This window comes from Lepus europaeus, chromosome 9 (assembly GCF_033115175.1).
Source record: "Lepus europaeus isolate LE1 chromosome 9, mLepTim1.pri, whole genome shotgun sequence".
NCBI classification, from domain to species: Eukaryota; Metazoa; Chordata; class Mammalia; order Lagomorpha; family Leporidae; genus Lepus; species Lepus europaeus.
The window spans coordinates 825381-840770 of NC_084835.1; the positions used below are offsets into that span (position 1 = coordinate 825381).

The window sequence follows — 15390 nt, forward strand, 5'->3', positions numbered from 1 at the left end:
TCCAATAGAAAGTCGACATTCTCATTTCTGGCATGCAGAGTCAGCTGGGGCTCCAGGAGCCGTGTCAGTCGCATGGGATGTGGAGTCCCCGAGTTCCCTGGCACTGTCAGTCTTCAGAGAAGGACATGAGGAGCTGAGCACGGTCCATTCCCTGTGCCCCCGTGGTTACAGCGGGGCAGGGTCCAGGCAGGCTTTGCAGGCAGGCATGGGCCTTGCACCGACATCCTGGCGGCCCTGCCCCTGCTGCTCACCTAGCTGCTCCAGGAGAGAGCTCAGGGCCCCGTGAGCCTGCCAGACCTGCTCTACCAGCCATTCCCTGGCGTCTCCTGCTGGCCCTTGGAGCAGAGCCTGTGTGTGACTGCAGTTTTGCTTCCGCTTCTGCCGAATGCTTCCTCCAGAACCAGCAATAAACCACAGGACCCAGTAAGCCCTGTCCATCAGAAAGGCTTAATGAGAGCGACCACAACAGCCAGAGCCTGTAACAGCCAGCAGCATGGCAGGACCCGCGCTCCAGTGCAGGCACAGCCTGGGCAGGTCACCTCTGTGGCCTGTGGAAATATCTCCAAATATCACAGGGTTTGAGACCATCACAGGGAGTGAGCTCACACAAAGCCGTTTTCCTCTTAAGCAAAAATGAATAGGACAAAAATAGCAACCCAGGGGTGTCTCTGGCCTCTTCCTGTAGAAGAAAAAATCTAGAATTTTCGAAGCAATGAAAACCCACACTGGATGCTCATGTGGCTATGTGGTTCATGTAACCTCACCTCAAAAACTCCCTGGCTTAGCCGCATTTCTAGCCAGTGGATCTTCATACTCATCGGAGCGGGCCTCTCTCTCATGTGAGGAAAGGGTTAAACAACGTGCAACCTTATGTCGATCACTGACACCACCAACTAGGGGCGTTCTGGGACGACTGGACTTGAGGCTGAGCAGGCCTCGTGTGCCTGATGAGGCAGGTGGATTTCCTTTCACATCAGCCCATGGAAACAGCGTTGTGCCCTGCACGGCCCAGAGCGATTGTGTCCCACGGGCCTGCTGCCGGGTGGAATTGCACACAGAGTGGGTTACCGGTCCCTGGTCTCATCGACGGTGTGCTATGATCAACACCGAGACATGATTGTTGTTCCTGGGAATGTGGCATTGTGAGAATTCAGTCCAGAGCTGGTTAATCCCGTGGAATCATTCAATTTCTTATTATTTCTACATGACAGTGGTTTTTTTTTTGTTTTTTGTTTTTTGTTTTTGTTTTTTTTTTTTTACAATTAACAAGTAATGACAATCTAATGAGACCTTTCAAAAATGATGGTAAGGAAAAAACATTAACCTCGTCACCTGTTCTTATGACTAGAAATAGAAACAGAGAGTTCCGTAGGTCGGCTTTCCGATTTCAGATACGATCAGGCTGGTGTCTGTTAGCGGTCACGTTTAACTGGATGCAAAGGCATGAGGAACTACTGGCAAGGAGCCAACACGTGTAGGCTGATTCCATTTTTCCACAACCAAAGAAGAAAGAGAATTTGTTAGAAACACTCCGAGACACAGGCCAGGTATGCCAGGTGCCAGTCAAAGCTCACAACTGCCAATCAGGTGCAGGGTGAGGGACACACATTATGGCGCATGAGGTTAAGCCACCCCTGTGGCTTGGGCATCCATCTGGGAGCTGATCAGAACCCTGACTGTGGTCTCTTCCTCCCCCTCTCCTCTCTGTCCTTCTCCCCCTCCCCCCTCTCCCCCTTCCTCCTCCCCACCCTGTAACTCTGCGTTTCAAGTGAATAAGTACATATTTTTAAAAAGTAAAGAATATGTGAGTTGCTAAATTTAGAGCTAGTGCATGTACTTCATTAACCTCCTTCTCGCTGATAGTGAACATTATTTGGGAAATGCTGTACTTAGGGGAGTCACAGGTTGTGGTTATTTCGGATGGAATCATCTCCCTGCAAAGATGTTGTGAGACCTGCGCTGCTGTAGTCAACTTGTCTTGTGGGTCAGTGTGTCTGAATGTTCTGTCAGAGAAAAATAAAACAGTTTGCCCTGACCACCCAGAGCGCCACAGTCAGGGTCCTCACCGCTCTGTCCCAGGCCGCGGCCCAGAGACTTCACATCCCCGTAGGTCGTCTACTGCCGCCGTGTGTGTGCTGCCTGTTTCCGCAGAGTCGCACCTGCCCGTCCCCAGCGCTGCAGGTGCTGCGTGCTCAGCTCAGCAGCAGCAGCAGCGGCGCTGCATGGCTTCCCAGCCCCGGCCCTCTTCCTCCTCCTCTTCCTCCTTGCACCAGGCCTGCCCTGCAGCCCCAGCATGCTCTGCGGCTCTACCAGGACCTTAGTCTCACTCCTCCCCCGGACCTGTCTGCCAGTGGAGGGCCCTCCCCTTCACAACCACACCTGTTCTCCCTGAACCTCTTCTCCCTGGGCACTGGGGCCGCCGGCCTCATGCCCTGCCCACCTGCTCCTCGGCTCTCACCACTTCTTCCTCAAGCCCCTCAGCGTCAGTCTCTGTCCGTGGACTGATGAACGCCGTCCACTCAGCCCACAGCCCCTGAGCTGCTTCCTGGATAACACACGTTCAAGAGGTCCCCAACAGGGTTCCTGAGTTCTCCTGAATCATGCTAATAATTTACTCCGGTTAGACCACAAGACTGTTAGATCACATCACTTCCCACACATACCGCTCCCCCGACACCATCCCCCATACCCACACACACACACACACACACACCTCGCACATACACTGCCCTACATACACGCACACGACTCACCCATGCACTCCCCTACATACACACACACCCTTACCCATATAGCCACATACACACCCACACAGATACACACATAAACCCCATACACCCCCACACACAAACACACCACCTACATACATAAACACCCACATACATACACACACACACTCTCCACACACATACACACCTGTCACATATAAACCTCCCACATACATACACACACATACCCCTCATGCATTCCCCTACATATACACAAATACCTCATACATATACTTTCTCCGCACATGTACACACCCCTCACATACACATACCCTCACACATACACACATTACACACCCATCACAAACATACCTCACACATACACTCCCCCTACGCATACACATTACATACCCCTCACACACACACATACACTCCCCCTACACATACATACCCCTACAAATACACATTACATACCCCTCACACACACACACACCCTACATACATACACATAACCCCCCACACATATACACACACACATGCAAATGCGCATGCATATACACATACCTAATACACCCCACCACATATACATCCCCACACACCCTCACCTATACCCCCGCACATATACATACATACACATATCCCACACATACACACAAACACATACAAACACACACATACCTCATACATACACCGCACCACATACACACCCCTCACATCCCCCCCCCACAGACACATACCCTTACCCGTACACCCCACACACATACATATCTCACACATACACACACACACATATACACACCCTACCCCCCACCTAAAATCTATAACATTTTGAAAGATGCACGAGTGTAGGGAGAGGTTTGTTGATCTCCACTTCCACATCTCACATCCACTCCTCTAAGAAAATCGATGAAAATATTTTAAGACTCCGTTCTGTAATTTTCTGCTCCAACCTAACAAGAAGCTGCTGTTCAGATTTCGGCCGTTTTCCCCCTAATGGAATAATGTAGACTTTTTACTGATGTTTTCTCAGCAGGACAACATTAGGAACTTGGCAGGTCAGTTCATTTAGACCTAGCGCATCCCCTGTGATCCTGGGTGGTGCTTGGCTCGTTCACATCCCCAGTGATCCTGGGTGGCGCTCGGCTCGTTCATGTCCCCTTCTGTCATTCGGCCGTTGGCTTGGACGTGCCGTCACTCAGGCCCACTTTCCCTCGGTGCCTTACACAGTGCACCCACGCTCTGAAAGCCCCCCCTGCCTGCTCTCCGTGGTTGTCAGTGAACCTGGGCCGGGGTGTGTCAGCTTCGACTTCTCCACACGGGGCACTCTGGTCCTGCCTTTGACTGGGCGCCGTTTACCCCAGCCATCAGCCGTGTTCTCTGTTTTCCTCCTGAGATGTCTCCTGTGACGAGGTCACCCTGAGATAAATGCCTGCAGTGGGACAGAGGTTTACGTCTCTCTCACTTCGAGATTTGTGTTCCGGATATGCTGTGGCTCTGCTGCACACACTCCTGCCAGTATCCGGGCTCTTTGGAGACCAGCCAATGGGTGCCAAGGTCTCCCTCATCACTGCCTCCTGGGTGGTGCTGGAGGGCTGGGAGGGGGCTGCGCTCGTCTCATCTGTCCCCCAGGTTTGGCTGCCAGAGTCTGGGGGATGTCTGCTGGTCAGCAAGGGAGATGGTCAGAGTCTGTGGCCATGCAAGGGACGTGTGGAAGAGTGGGCGGGGCACGTGGTAGGCTCCGTCTCGGGATGCTGACCACAGCGTGTAGCTGACCTGCTGCTTGTTCTAACCCCTCGTCGGGTTCTCCTGTAAGGGCAGGTGCATGCCTTTCTTGTTTTTGTTCCCAGAAGCATTCCAGACTTGTGGTAGACACCCAACCCATTGAGTGGATGATTGGCTGAATGAGTGGGAGGTTTTTTACAGGTAAAGAAACTAAGAAATGAAGCAGCATCTCCATCCCGGAGGCTGGGCGACCGTTCTCCAGGAACGTGGGTGTTCCAACGAGACAGTATGCTGTCTCGACTCTGACTTTAGACTTCTGATACAGGCAATCACAGTATTCCACATAAGGTCTTACGGTGGCTTTGTGAAGGGACGCATCAGGAGAGAGCAGATGTTCTGCCTCATTGGTTCTGTCTCCAGCCCTCCCTCTCGCCGCAGACCCCTCCTCGTGCCCACGGAGCAGCCGGCCGTGAGTTGCAGCAGCTTCCTGCAAACCTGTCCTAGATCACGGGGCAGTGGTCGTGTGGAAGAGCAGGTGGTGAGCTTTAGTGAGGGCCTCACAGCATCTTGACCATGTCGTCCGTTTCATGCTGAAGGAAGGGTGCAATGCTACACATGGGTTGAGGCAGAGTGATCAGTGCAAACAAATTGTCCCTGAAACCTTGTAGTCAGCCAGGCACGGGCATCTGTGACCCATGATGCTGCAGTACACGCAGCAGCTTTCTTCTGCAGAGAAACTCACTCTAAACCTGCTTCTCTCTGTTTCCCAAGATATCGAAGACTTTGAAGCCAAGGCCAGAAGCGCCGTGTCCGTGCGAGAAGGCCAGGGTGTGGTGCTCCTGTGCGGCCAGCCGCCCCACGTCGGAGGTAGGCCGGGGTTGGGCAGCACTGTGGGCTTGCTCGGGGGTGGCACGGAGCCCAGGCCCGTGCTCCTTCTGGATCACATGAGGAACACTAAGAATGCCCGGCCCTCTCATTGTTGGGCTCCCCAGAGATGTGCACTCTGGCCTCCACCTGGCCTCAGGAGTAGAGAGGGAGCTGGGCGTGCATAGCACAGGAACCTGCGTTCTGCTGGCTGGCAGGCGGCTTGTGCCGGCCTCTGCCCCAGAGGAGTCAGCACTGCTCCAAGCACCAGCTTCTTGCCAGGGATCCAGGACTCCGTGGGTGCTCGTCCCCTCGGGGCTCCACATTTCTCAGATTGCAGGAGATTGGGTAAATTGGGTCATGACTCCCGACAGTGAACTGGAGGAGGTATTCACTCTGGTCTCCTTTGGTGCCCGCAGAATCGCACTGCACTGTTGTTCACACCATGATAACAGCAGAGTGGGCACACACAGCAGAGATCAGAGCACTGGGCCTGGATCACACTCTGAATCCTCACAGCAGCCTCGGAGGCCACTCTGTGCCGGTCGTTTGCAAGAGCAATGCAGTGCAGAGAGGACCCCCGGGCAGTGCAGCCAGCTTTCAAATCCAGCCCTTAGGTCTTTGCCACCACTGCCCGTGACCTAGTGGATGTCCACTCTGCAAGAGGAAAATTTTCAAAACAGACGGGCCAGGTGTTTTCAAATAAAATGCAGGCAACTTTTTTGTAATATTAAGCCAAATTTTATTTTTTAAAAAAGATCTATTTTATTTATTTGAGAGGCAGAGTTACAGAGAGAAGGAGGGAGAGATACATAGAGACCTTCAATCTGCTGGTTTACTTCCTAGATGGCAGAAACAGCCAGGATTGGGGCAGGCTGAAGCCAGCACCTAGGAACCTCATCTGCATCTCTCACATGGAGGCAGGGGCCCAAGGGCTTGGGCCATCTTCTGCTGCTTTCCCAGGAGCATTAGCAGGGAGCTGCACTGGAATTGGAGCGGCTGGGAGTTGAACCAGCATCCGTATGGGATTCTGGCATTGTAGGCAATAGCTTGAACCATTACGCCACAATGTCAGCCCTCAACTATCATTTTTAAGCCTTTAAAAACCTGAGAATACACATACACATGTGTGTGAGAGTATGTGTATTTGAAAAGCAGTGGCAGGGAGAGAGAGAGAGTGACCCTCCCCACTGGTTCACTCCCCGAATGTCTGCAGCTGTTGAGGCTGGGCCAGGCTGAAGCCAGAAGCAAGGAGCTCCGTCAAGGCCTTCCACTGGGTGACAGGGCCCCAGCAGCTGAAGCAGTCCCCTGCTGCCTCCCAGGGCGCACATTAGCCGGAGGCTGGGATTCGATGTGAATGCGGGTGTCCCAAGTGCCAACCCCCACAAGATATTTCTTATGTTTTCACTTTTATACAACATTGTAAAATATCAATTCAAAAGGAAAAGGAAGCAGACTGGAAGTTAGCCCCATGGTATGCGTGGTGGCTCTCCCTGAAGTGGGAGGGAGAGGAGCCATGCTGTCAGTGCCGTCTTCAGGATAACTGTATTGCGGGACATGCACAAGTTGCTCAGGCTTTCTGCTGGTACTCGTATTTTATCCAGGACCATCATCAAGGATAAGCTATGCAGAATTATCTGTGCTACCTGTGACACTTGTGCCCTGACATTGTTCAAGGAGTCTTGACGCATTCGGAGCTCGCTTTCAACGTTGTTTACTCTAATCGAGGATAACAGAAACATAACACATTGGTACCGTGAGTCAGGTACACATATCAAAGAGCATCCCCCACTGCCACCTCACCTGTGCACAGCAAGAATGTGTCCTCAGATGCATGCCACGAAACGAAGTCCCAGACCAGCCCATACCTCCATCCATGAAGACCTTGGAACTGGACCACTGGTCCCTTGTGTGGGAGGAGTGGTGTCCTCAAGTGATGTCCTAGGAGGCATCCCCATGGCCCTGGCGTACCTGTCAGCGTTGGAGACACCTGGTGTTCGAAGGAGCATTACTCACGTACTGGGGGTACTTGTCAGTGTTGGTGACACCTGGTGGTAGAAGGAGCATTACCCATGGTACTAGGGATACTTGTCAGTGTTGGTGATACCTGGTGTTCGAAGGAGCATTACCCATAGCCCTGAGGGTATTTGTCAGTGTTGGTGACACCCAGTATTAGAACATTATCCATGGTACTGGGGCTACTTGTGAATGTTGGTAACACCCGATGTCACAAGGAGTGTTACCCATGGCCCTGGGGGTACTTGTCAGTGTTGGAGACACCAGGTGTTAGAAGGAGCATTACCCACGGTACTGGGGGTACTTGTCAGTGTTGGAGACACCTGGTGGTAGAAGGAGCATTACCCATGGTACTAGGGATACTTGTCAGTGTTGGTGATACCTGGTGTTCGAAGGAGCATTACCCATAGCCCTGAGGGTATTTGTCAGTGTTGGTGACACCCAGTATTAGAACATTATCCATGGTACTGGGGCTACTTGTGAGTGTTGGTAACACCCAATGTCACAAGGAGCGTTACCCATGGCCCTGGGGGTACTTGTCAGTGTTGGAGACACCAGGTGTTAGAAGGAGCATTACCCATGGTACTGGGGGTACTTGTCAGTGTTGGTGACACCTGGTGGTAGAAGGAGCATTACCCATGGTACTAGGGATACTTGTCAGTGTTGGTGATACCTGGTGTTCGAAGGAGCATTACCCATAGCCCTGAGGGTATTTGTCAGTGTTGGTGACACCCAGTATTAGAACATTATCCATGGTACTGGGGCTACTTGTGAATGTTGGTAACACCCAATGTCACAAGGAGCGTTACCCATGGCCCTGGGGGTACTTGTCAGTGTTGGAGACACCAGGTGTTAGAAGGAGCATTACCCATAGCCCTGAGGGTATTTGTCAGTGTTGGTGACACCTGGTGTTAGAAGGAGCATTACCCATGGTACTAGGGATACTTGTTAGTGCTGGTGACACCTGGTGTTCGAAGGAGCATTACCCATAGCCCTGAGGGTATTTGTCAGTGTTGGTGACACCCAGTATTAGAACATTATCCATGGTACTGGGGCTACTTGTGAGTGTTGGTAACACCCGATGTCACAAGGAGCGTTACCCATGGCCCTGGGGGTACTTGTGAGTGTTGGTGACACCCAGTGTTGGAGCATTACCCATGGTCCTGGGGGTACTTGTCATTGTATGGAGCATACGCTTGTCACAAGGTGCGTTACCCATGGTCCTGGTGCATTGCTGTGTGACATCCAGTGTCACCTGAGTGATCTCCTGAGGTCAGGAGTGTTGGAACAATGTTCTTTTGTTCTTTATTGCTGTCCTAGATCAGAACTGAGGAGGGTATTGACCAACATTCATGGATCCAATTAACCACCTAGAGATTGATTAGTCAGAGGAAAACACACCATTAGTAATAGCAGCTATCAATGATTGAATTATAACTGTGGCACTGTGAAAAGTGCTTCCCTTTTGTTTCTTGTACTTGTCTACTGAGAGTCTGGTTTGAAGAGATGAACTTGCAATTTATCCTATATAAGAACAGTTCAAAAGCTGTGTGGTACATGGGGGTGAAATGCAGGTGGTCCTGGATCCCTTGTGGAGTGAATGTGCACTCACACAGGGTGGATCGTCACAGTGGGTGGGTTGCAGGTCTCTGGTGGGTCGTGACCCTGCTCTGAGTGCAGCCGGAACGTGGTGTTTGGGCTTTCGTTAGGTTTGCTGCTGCAGTAGCATAACCAGGACTTAGCACCGGTGTTTAGCCCTGAAGCACTGCACCAGGTCTGCAGTAAAGTACTCATTCTGGAATATTCCGAAGGGGGATCTGTCCACTAACGCTCAGCACTGTACTCCAAATTCTTCATTCTACTCGTTTATTTTCTACCTGGAGAAACTTGCTGCCCACTCTGCCGGGTCCATCCTGTAGCACCAAAAGCAGGTGTCCACGCCCATCCCCACATTCCCCTCCCGGAAGCCGCGTCCCATGTAGTGGGTAGAGTCGTGGGTGTCTCGTGTGTGTGTGTGCTGGAGCTGCCGCAGGGCAGCAGTCAGGGCTGTAAGTGTCCTGGCCACATCTGCTCGGGGACAGTCGGCCGCGTGCTCACACTCGCTGCAGCTTTGCTGTCTCTGACCCAGCAAAAGCATCAGGGTGCAGGTGAGTGCTGTCGGTGTGACCCACAGAGGACCACCCGGGGGACCCTCACCCCAAGGGTCCATGTGGCTGCTCATGGACAGTCGGCCGCGTGCTCACACTCGCTGCAGCTTTGCTATCTCTGACCCAGCAAAAGCGTCAGGGTGCAGGTGAGTGCTATCGGCGTGACCCACAGAGGACCACCCGGGGGACCCTCACCCTGAGGGTCCACATGGCTGCTCGGTCATTGCAGCAGCCCTGTCACAGGCATTCATGGCTCAGGTGGAGAAAACACTAAAGAAATCAAGGGTTTCAGCCTGAGCCGCTCGTGACTTACACAGCAGTTCTGAAAAGCCAAGTGGGGAGGCTCGTAAACTTCCGGTTTGGGGGACATTAGTGTTCTTCCTCCCATTAAACGTACAGAAATGGAGCAGCAGCAGCCGTTGGCGATGGGGACAGAGAGGGACAGCCCCATGCAGCTGGCAGAGGGGCGGGTGGGTGGGGGGGTGTCCAGGAGAGCCTTAGCAGATGGACAGAGGGTGGGCAATGTGGACAGGCTGTGCAGCCTTGCCTTTGACTGTGAGGGGCTGGGACCACCAGGGGGCTTGGGGACAAGCAGGGGAGGCAGGGGGACCACAGACAGGAAGGGGGTTGCTGACAGAGGACAAGGGGTTGGTGCACAGGAGCATGTAGAGGCCTCGGAGAGAGCAACAGTCTGACATCGGAAAGACCCAGAACAAGCCAATGGCAGAGTTTGGGGAAATGAAGCTCACAGATCCAGGACCCTCTGTGCATACTGCGCACGTCAGCAATACCCAGTTAACCCCACAAAGCAGTGTTTTTCATGGGATTGTCCCAGTGTATGGCTAGAGTCTTCCAGTGAGTTCTAAATAGTCCCCTACCGAAGAAAGACACACCACTGTAGGGAAGGGCTGAAAAGTGTTAGCAGCTAAGATAAAGATGAATTCACTAAGGGAGAGGTGGAAATCACAGCTTCAGGGCCTGGATTGCAGGTTGAAGAATACAAAGGTTTCACAGGCACCAGTGGCAACCTGTAATTTCCGTTACGTGGAGGGGCTGTGTTCGATTTCAGAAAGTAGAACCTTATTACTCTCGCCAGATGGGATGGAATGGGGCCCCCTGCGCAGACACGTGGCCCGGGAGCTTACTCTTCATCTGTATTTCACAGAAGTCGACACTGCGGGGAGGCAGCGACAACAGGGCCCTCGGAACTCCCGTCTCCCCTCCTGACGGTGAGGAGCGCCGTGTCCAGACTGTCCTCAGTCAGAAGCCTCCTGAGCAACTGTTGGGGACAAAGTGACAGGCTGGGACATGACGCAGCAGAGGGCACCAGGGAGGGAGCTGAGAGCAGGGGCAGGGAAGGGTGGAAGGAATGAGGGGTGAGAGGCAGCTGTGCACCTGTGGCCTGGGGTCCAGGGAGGTGAAGCCAGGTCAGAGGTTCACAGGGCCTCAGCCAACCCCTCTACCCACCTCCCACGCTGCAAACCCAAGTCTCTGTGTCTGTGTCCAGCCTCCCACTGCGGTCACCCGCACTCTGCCGGCATCAGCTGGCGTCTGAGGCTCAGGGTGGTGAGGGTCGAAGCTGTTCGGAGCCCAGCTGCCCCAGGCCCTGCTCCTGCCCGCTGGGTGTGGGCACAGAGAGGTTCCCTAGCGCCCGCTGCACTGGGCACCCTGCTGTGCGTGACAGCAGCTGTACCCTTCTCCGAAATCCTTGTCTCTGGGTCACGATGGCCTTTTCCCACATTCCCTCTCGACGTAGCCTCGGCTGCACTTTGTCGTCTGCCTCTCGAAGTCTCCAGGGAGGGTGTGGAGGCTCGGGCTGCACAGGAGCAAATCCCCTTAGAGATTCCCTCACCTGGGGGTGGGAACTGGGGCCTGGGTGAAGCCGAGTCCTGACCGGCGACCCTCTCCCTCGCCTGGCCTTCAGCCTGCCCTCGACCTCCTTATTGCTCCGGTGTCTGGATGAGTCACAGAAATCCCCAGATCTGGTGACGGGAACAGGAAGGGGAGAGCGAATGCCTGATCTACAGTGCTTTTCACAGAACAGTACAACTTGGTTTTTTTGGTACCTGGCCTGATTTTTTATTTCAGAATTTATTTCAGATTATTTTTGAATTTACAAAACTAAAGCCGTGAGTACTGATATGAGGAGTTCCCATCTCGTAGGCCCAGTGCCACGTTTGGCGTTCGCACACTTCAGGCCCAAGTGGCACTTTTCCTGCGATTGTTCCTTGTCGTGTCCTCACCTCGTGTCGTCTTCACTCTTGGGAGAGACAGTGGAGTTTGTGCACTGCATTTCTGTTGCTGGATCCTTTGTTCCTCCAGGGGTTAACCGCCTTTATCTTGGGAGACACGCGCCTTCCTCCCCTTGTTTTCCTTCTTTATAGAATCTGCCGCCCTCTGTGTATTGTGCACACTCTGTGTTACACATCAGATTATACATCATACACAGTGTTCTTGATTTTATGTATATCCCTGCCCTCCCACTGCCTTGGCAGAAGGGAGAAAACATGGCGCCACCCCCCTTCTGCCTCCCTGAGCGTTCCGTTGGGTCTCATTGAGGTTCAGAGCGGCTGCTGGGCTGCATCCCAGCCTCACGCTTCTGAGAATTGTTAGTTTTTGCTGTGCCCCCAGCGGGGGAGACTAAGAACAAGCCGGGTGGGAGTGTTCCGTCTCCTGGCGTCTGACTTCTGTGCAGTTTTAACGTAAGTGCAGAGGACAGACACGAGCTGAGGCCTTGGCTGCACACACCGCTCTCCTGTGAGCTGTGTGTGGATGCCCAGGCAAAGACCTTTCCACCTGATGACCATGCCTCAACGGGGTCCCACCCCACACTTACTTGGGGTTCCCTTTTGAACCAGCTGTGTTCTTGCCCTTTGTAGACCTGGCTCCCTGCCCTCTGGTTTCCACAGTCAACCTCATCTCCTTGACCTCAGACGGAACCGCACGTACAGAGCTGTAATGTATGAGAACATTGTCTGGTGCGGAGATTTCTGGACAAAAATCTTTTCAAAAACGACACTGTGTGATTTCTGTAGGACCTGGACAGTTGTAACCCCCGGCCACCGGGGCAGCTCCTGTAGGTCCCACAGCTCACTGCTGGCCACTTCCCCAGGAGAGAAGAAAACGCACCCACGGCCTCAGACGAGACTCGGGCTTCGCCTGGCGTGGAAGATCCAGGCAGACGCCGGGCATGTGTCCAAGGACGTGGTGACGTCATCACAGGACGGAAGCGACTCAGTGAAAAGGAACAGTGCTGAGGCTCAGAAGGGCAGCTGGGGAAAATCTCAGACAAGCCGTGAAGTGTCCGTGCCGTCGGGCTCCGTCTTCCTGGCACCGGTGGCTGTGAAGGACTGTCATGACGGCGTCGGGCTGTGCTTGCCTGGATGCAGGGTGTCTGAGGAGCAGGGGAGGGGCTGGAGGGACACAGGGCAGAGCCCTCAGTCCGCTCCTCACCGCTCAGCTCGGCCCCACAGCCCTGGGGGCGGCTCTGGCCCGTGCCCTTCTGTTTGTGGGCAGCTGTCTGCACCCAGCTGCTTTCAACATGGGGTTCCTTTTCTTGGTCACAGCTCCCTCTGGGCTCCTTCCCTGGGCTCCCTGCCTCTGTCCCAGGACGTTTCATTCTACGTCGTGGTGATGCACACGAGTAGCACTGGCAGGGACAGGCAGGGCCTTGGTGTGGTTCGGGTTTCTGCACACCACGTCCCCAGGTTGCCCCGGAAGAGGCGCTCAGGAGTTCCGGAACGTTCAGTGAGTGAACCCAAGGTCTGTGGTATGATCCTTGAACTTGAGCAAGTGCCCTCGGTGTGTTGGATCCTTCTGAACGCACAGCAGGAAACTCAGCTTCAGAACAAGCTGCCTTGAGGGGCCCGGTCCATGAGGCTCATGTGCGGGGCTTTCAAAGTAGTCCTGAGAGAGGGAACACAGTTACATGTTTGTTTTTGTGTGAGAAGTGTTGAACTGCTTGCATCATGTTTCGAAACCCGCACGTTCCATGAACTTTCTGAAGCGCCCTTTTGTGTCTCACGGCTCTACCTAACGAACTCGCACACTCACACCCTTGAGTGTCCCATCCTCAGCCCCTTCATCCCCGGAGAAGCCAGCGAGGGTGGAGTGGTGCTCTACCACCCACCTGGGGTGCACAGCAATGCAAGTGAATGCTGGGGTTGTGCCAGGTGATCCTCATAACCTGGCCGCGAGGGTGCTGGTTCTAGTCCACTTACAGAGCAGCCGGACACAGAAATCACAGATCCGGGCGAATGCAGCAAGGACAACAGGATGTGTTCTGTTTTTCAGATTTGTCTTATGCATGGGCGTTCAACGACAGCCCCTTGAGTGTGCACGAGGACAGGAGGCGGTTCATATCCCAGCAGACGGGAAACCTGTACATCGCCAAGGTGCAGCCGTCGGACGTCGGCAACTACACCTGCTTCGTCACCAACAGGGAGGCCAGGAGGAGCGTGCGAGGCCCGCCCAGCCCCTTGGTGCAGCGAGCCGATGGTAAGAGCTCGCGTTGTCCCGCCTGTGCGTGTGGCTGTGAAAGCCGGGGTGCAGAGCTGTCCGCTCCCTCTTGCTGCGGGAGCCACAGCACCCGGGAGTGTAGGCGACGCTCAGAGACAAGAGGGCAGCCGCACACTGGCAGAGGGGAGGGGCAGCAGCCTGCGGTCCACCCACGTGCTTGGGGTGTCCCGGAGCCTCCTCTTTGTTCAAGGACATGCTGTGAAAGTGACCTGGGGAGGGGCTGGCTGTGTGTGTGACGTGTGGGTGCCGCCCGGTCTACTTCACCTTCCGGAGCATACACTGCAACCTGTCCATGGTCTCCTTTCTTCCACACACTGATTCTTACGGTCTCCTTTTACGATTTACCTGGCTGGCACAGTGGGGGAAAGTTCCTGTCGAAGGAAAGCAAAGCAAACCAGCGGCGCAAGGTTCACGCTGATTGTATTTCTTTGAAGGAACACACCCAGCCTGGCCTCTGACGGAGCTGTGTAGCTTAGTCACTGGTGGCTGGTAGGAGACTGGGATGGCCAGGAGGATCATTTAATTAAACAGTCACAGTGGGCACGCCAGGTGCATTGTGAGGTCAGACTTGGGACTTGAACTGCAATACCACATGGGATTTCCTGCTGTCTGAGGGTGTAAGCAGAGCAGGGCCATAGCACTGATGATGGCTGGAGCTGTGGACCCCCTCCCTACCAGAGGGAGTCTGCTGACAGCCCGTCACGGCCACTGTCCCCCCACCCCCCATCACAGGGCCATGTTCCTCAGTGACCGTCTCCCTTGCTGACCTCTGTTCCAGGCTGCGCGGAGACTGCCCATTCTTCCATCATTCATCGCCCCTGCCCAATCTCTCTTTCTGCCCTACTTAATCCCTCCGTCCATCCCCTCTGCTCCCTCCAGCACATTTATGTCAACACAGGCCGGCAGTGTTGCACAGAAAGTAAACAAATCCAACCTCTTCTGCACGTCAGCGTGCAGGAGATGTCAGATGTCAGGGCAATGAAACACCACCCAACGCAGAGCCTCTGCCGATACCTGAAGCACGTAGCTCCCTCCACGGCAGTCCCAGACCTCCTGGACACTCCAGGGCCCCGCTCTGTCCTGTCTGCAGGGCGCTGGCCCCCAGCACTCTGTTCACTGTAAGCCTGCAGGCGATTGGTCTGGAAACCAGTGGTGATCAAATGCTGCTAAGACCTCGGGCTGTGGTTGGCTGAATTTGGGAGGCCGTCACCCCTCCCTGGGAGGAGATGTGTGCTGCAGGCAGACCTCCATGAAATAGAAATTTCTGTTGGTGTACAGCCAACAAAATCGGCAGCAAAATCCCAGTGCTCCCCCACGTGCACGGCTGACGGCTGTGTGCCCTTTGCCTGCTTTGCTGTGGAAATACTGACTTGTGGATGAAGTGGGGCTGCCCCAGACCTGCTGTGGGTGCCCGG

At 54.1% G+C, this 15390-nt stretch overlaps 1 protein-coding gene across 1 annotated transcript in view; it reads left to right on the forward strand.

Moving 5' to 3' along the window:
* CNTN6 (contactin 6) overlaps positions 1–15390 on the forward strand; it is a 121962-nt gene that overhangs the window by 31500 nt on the left and 75072 nt on the right. Inside the window, exons 4-5 of the mRNA XM_062200334.1 lie at positions 5202–5297; positions 13751–13954. Of these exons, the coding sequence (XP_062056318.1) occupies positions 5202–5297; positions 13751–13954 (300 nt within the window). The remainder of the gene's footprint in view (positions 1–5201; positions 5298–13750; positions 13955–15390) is intronic.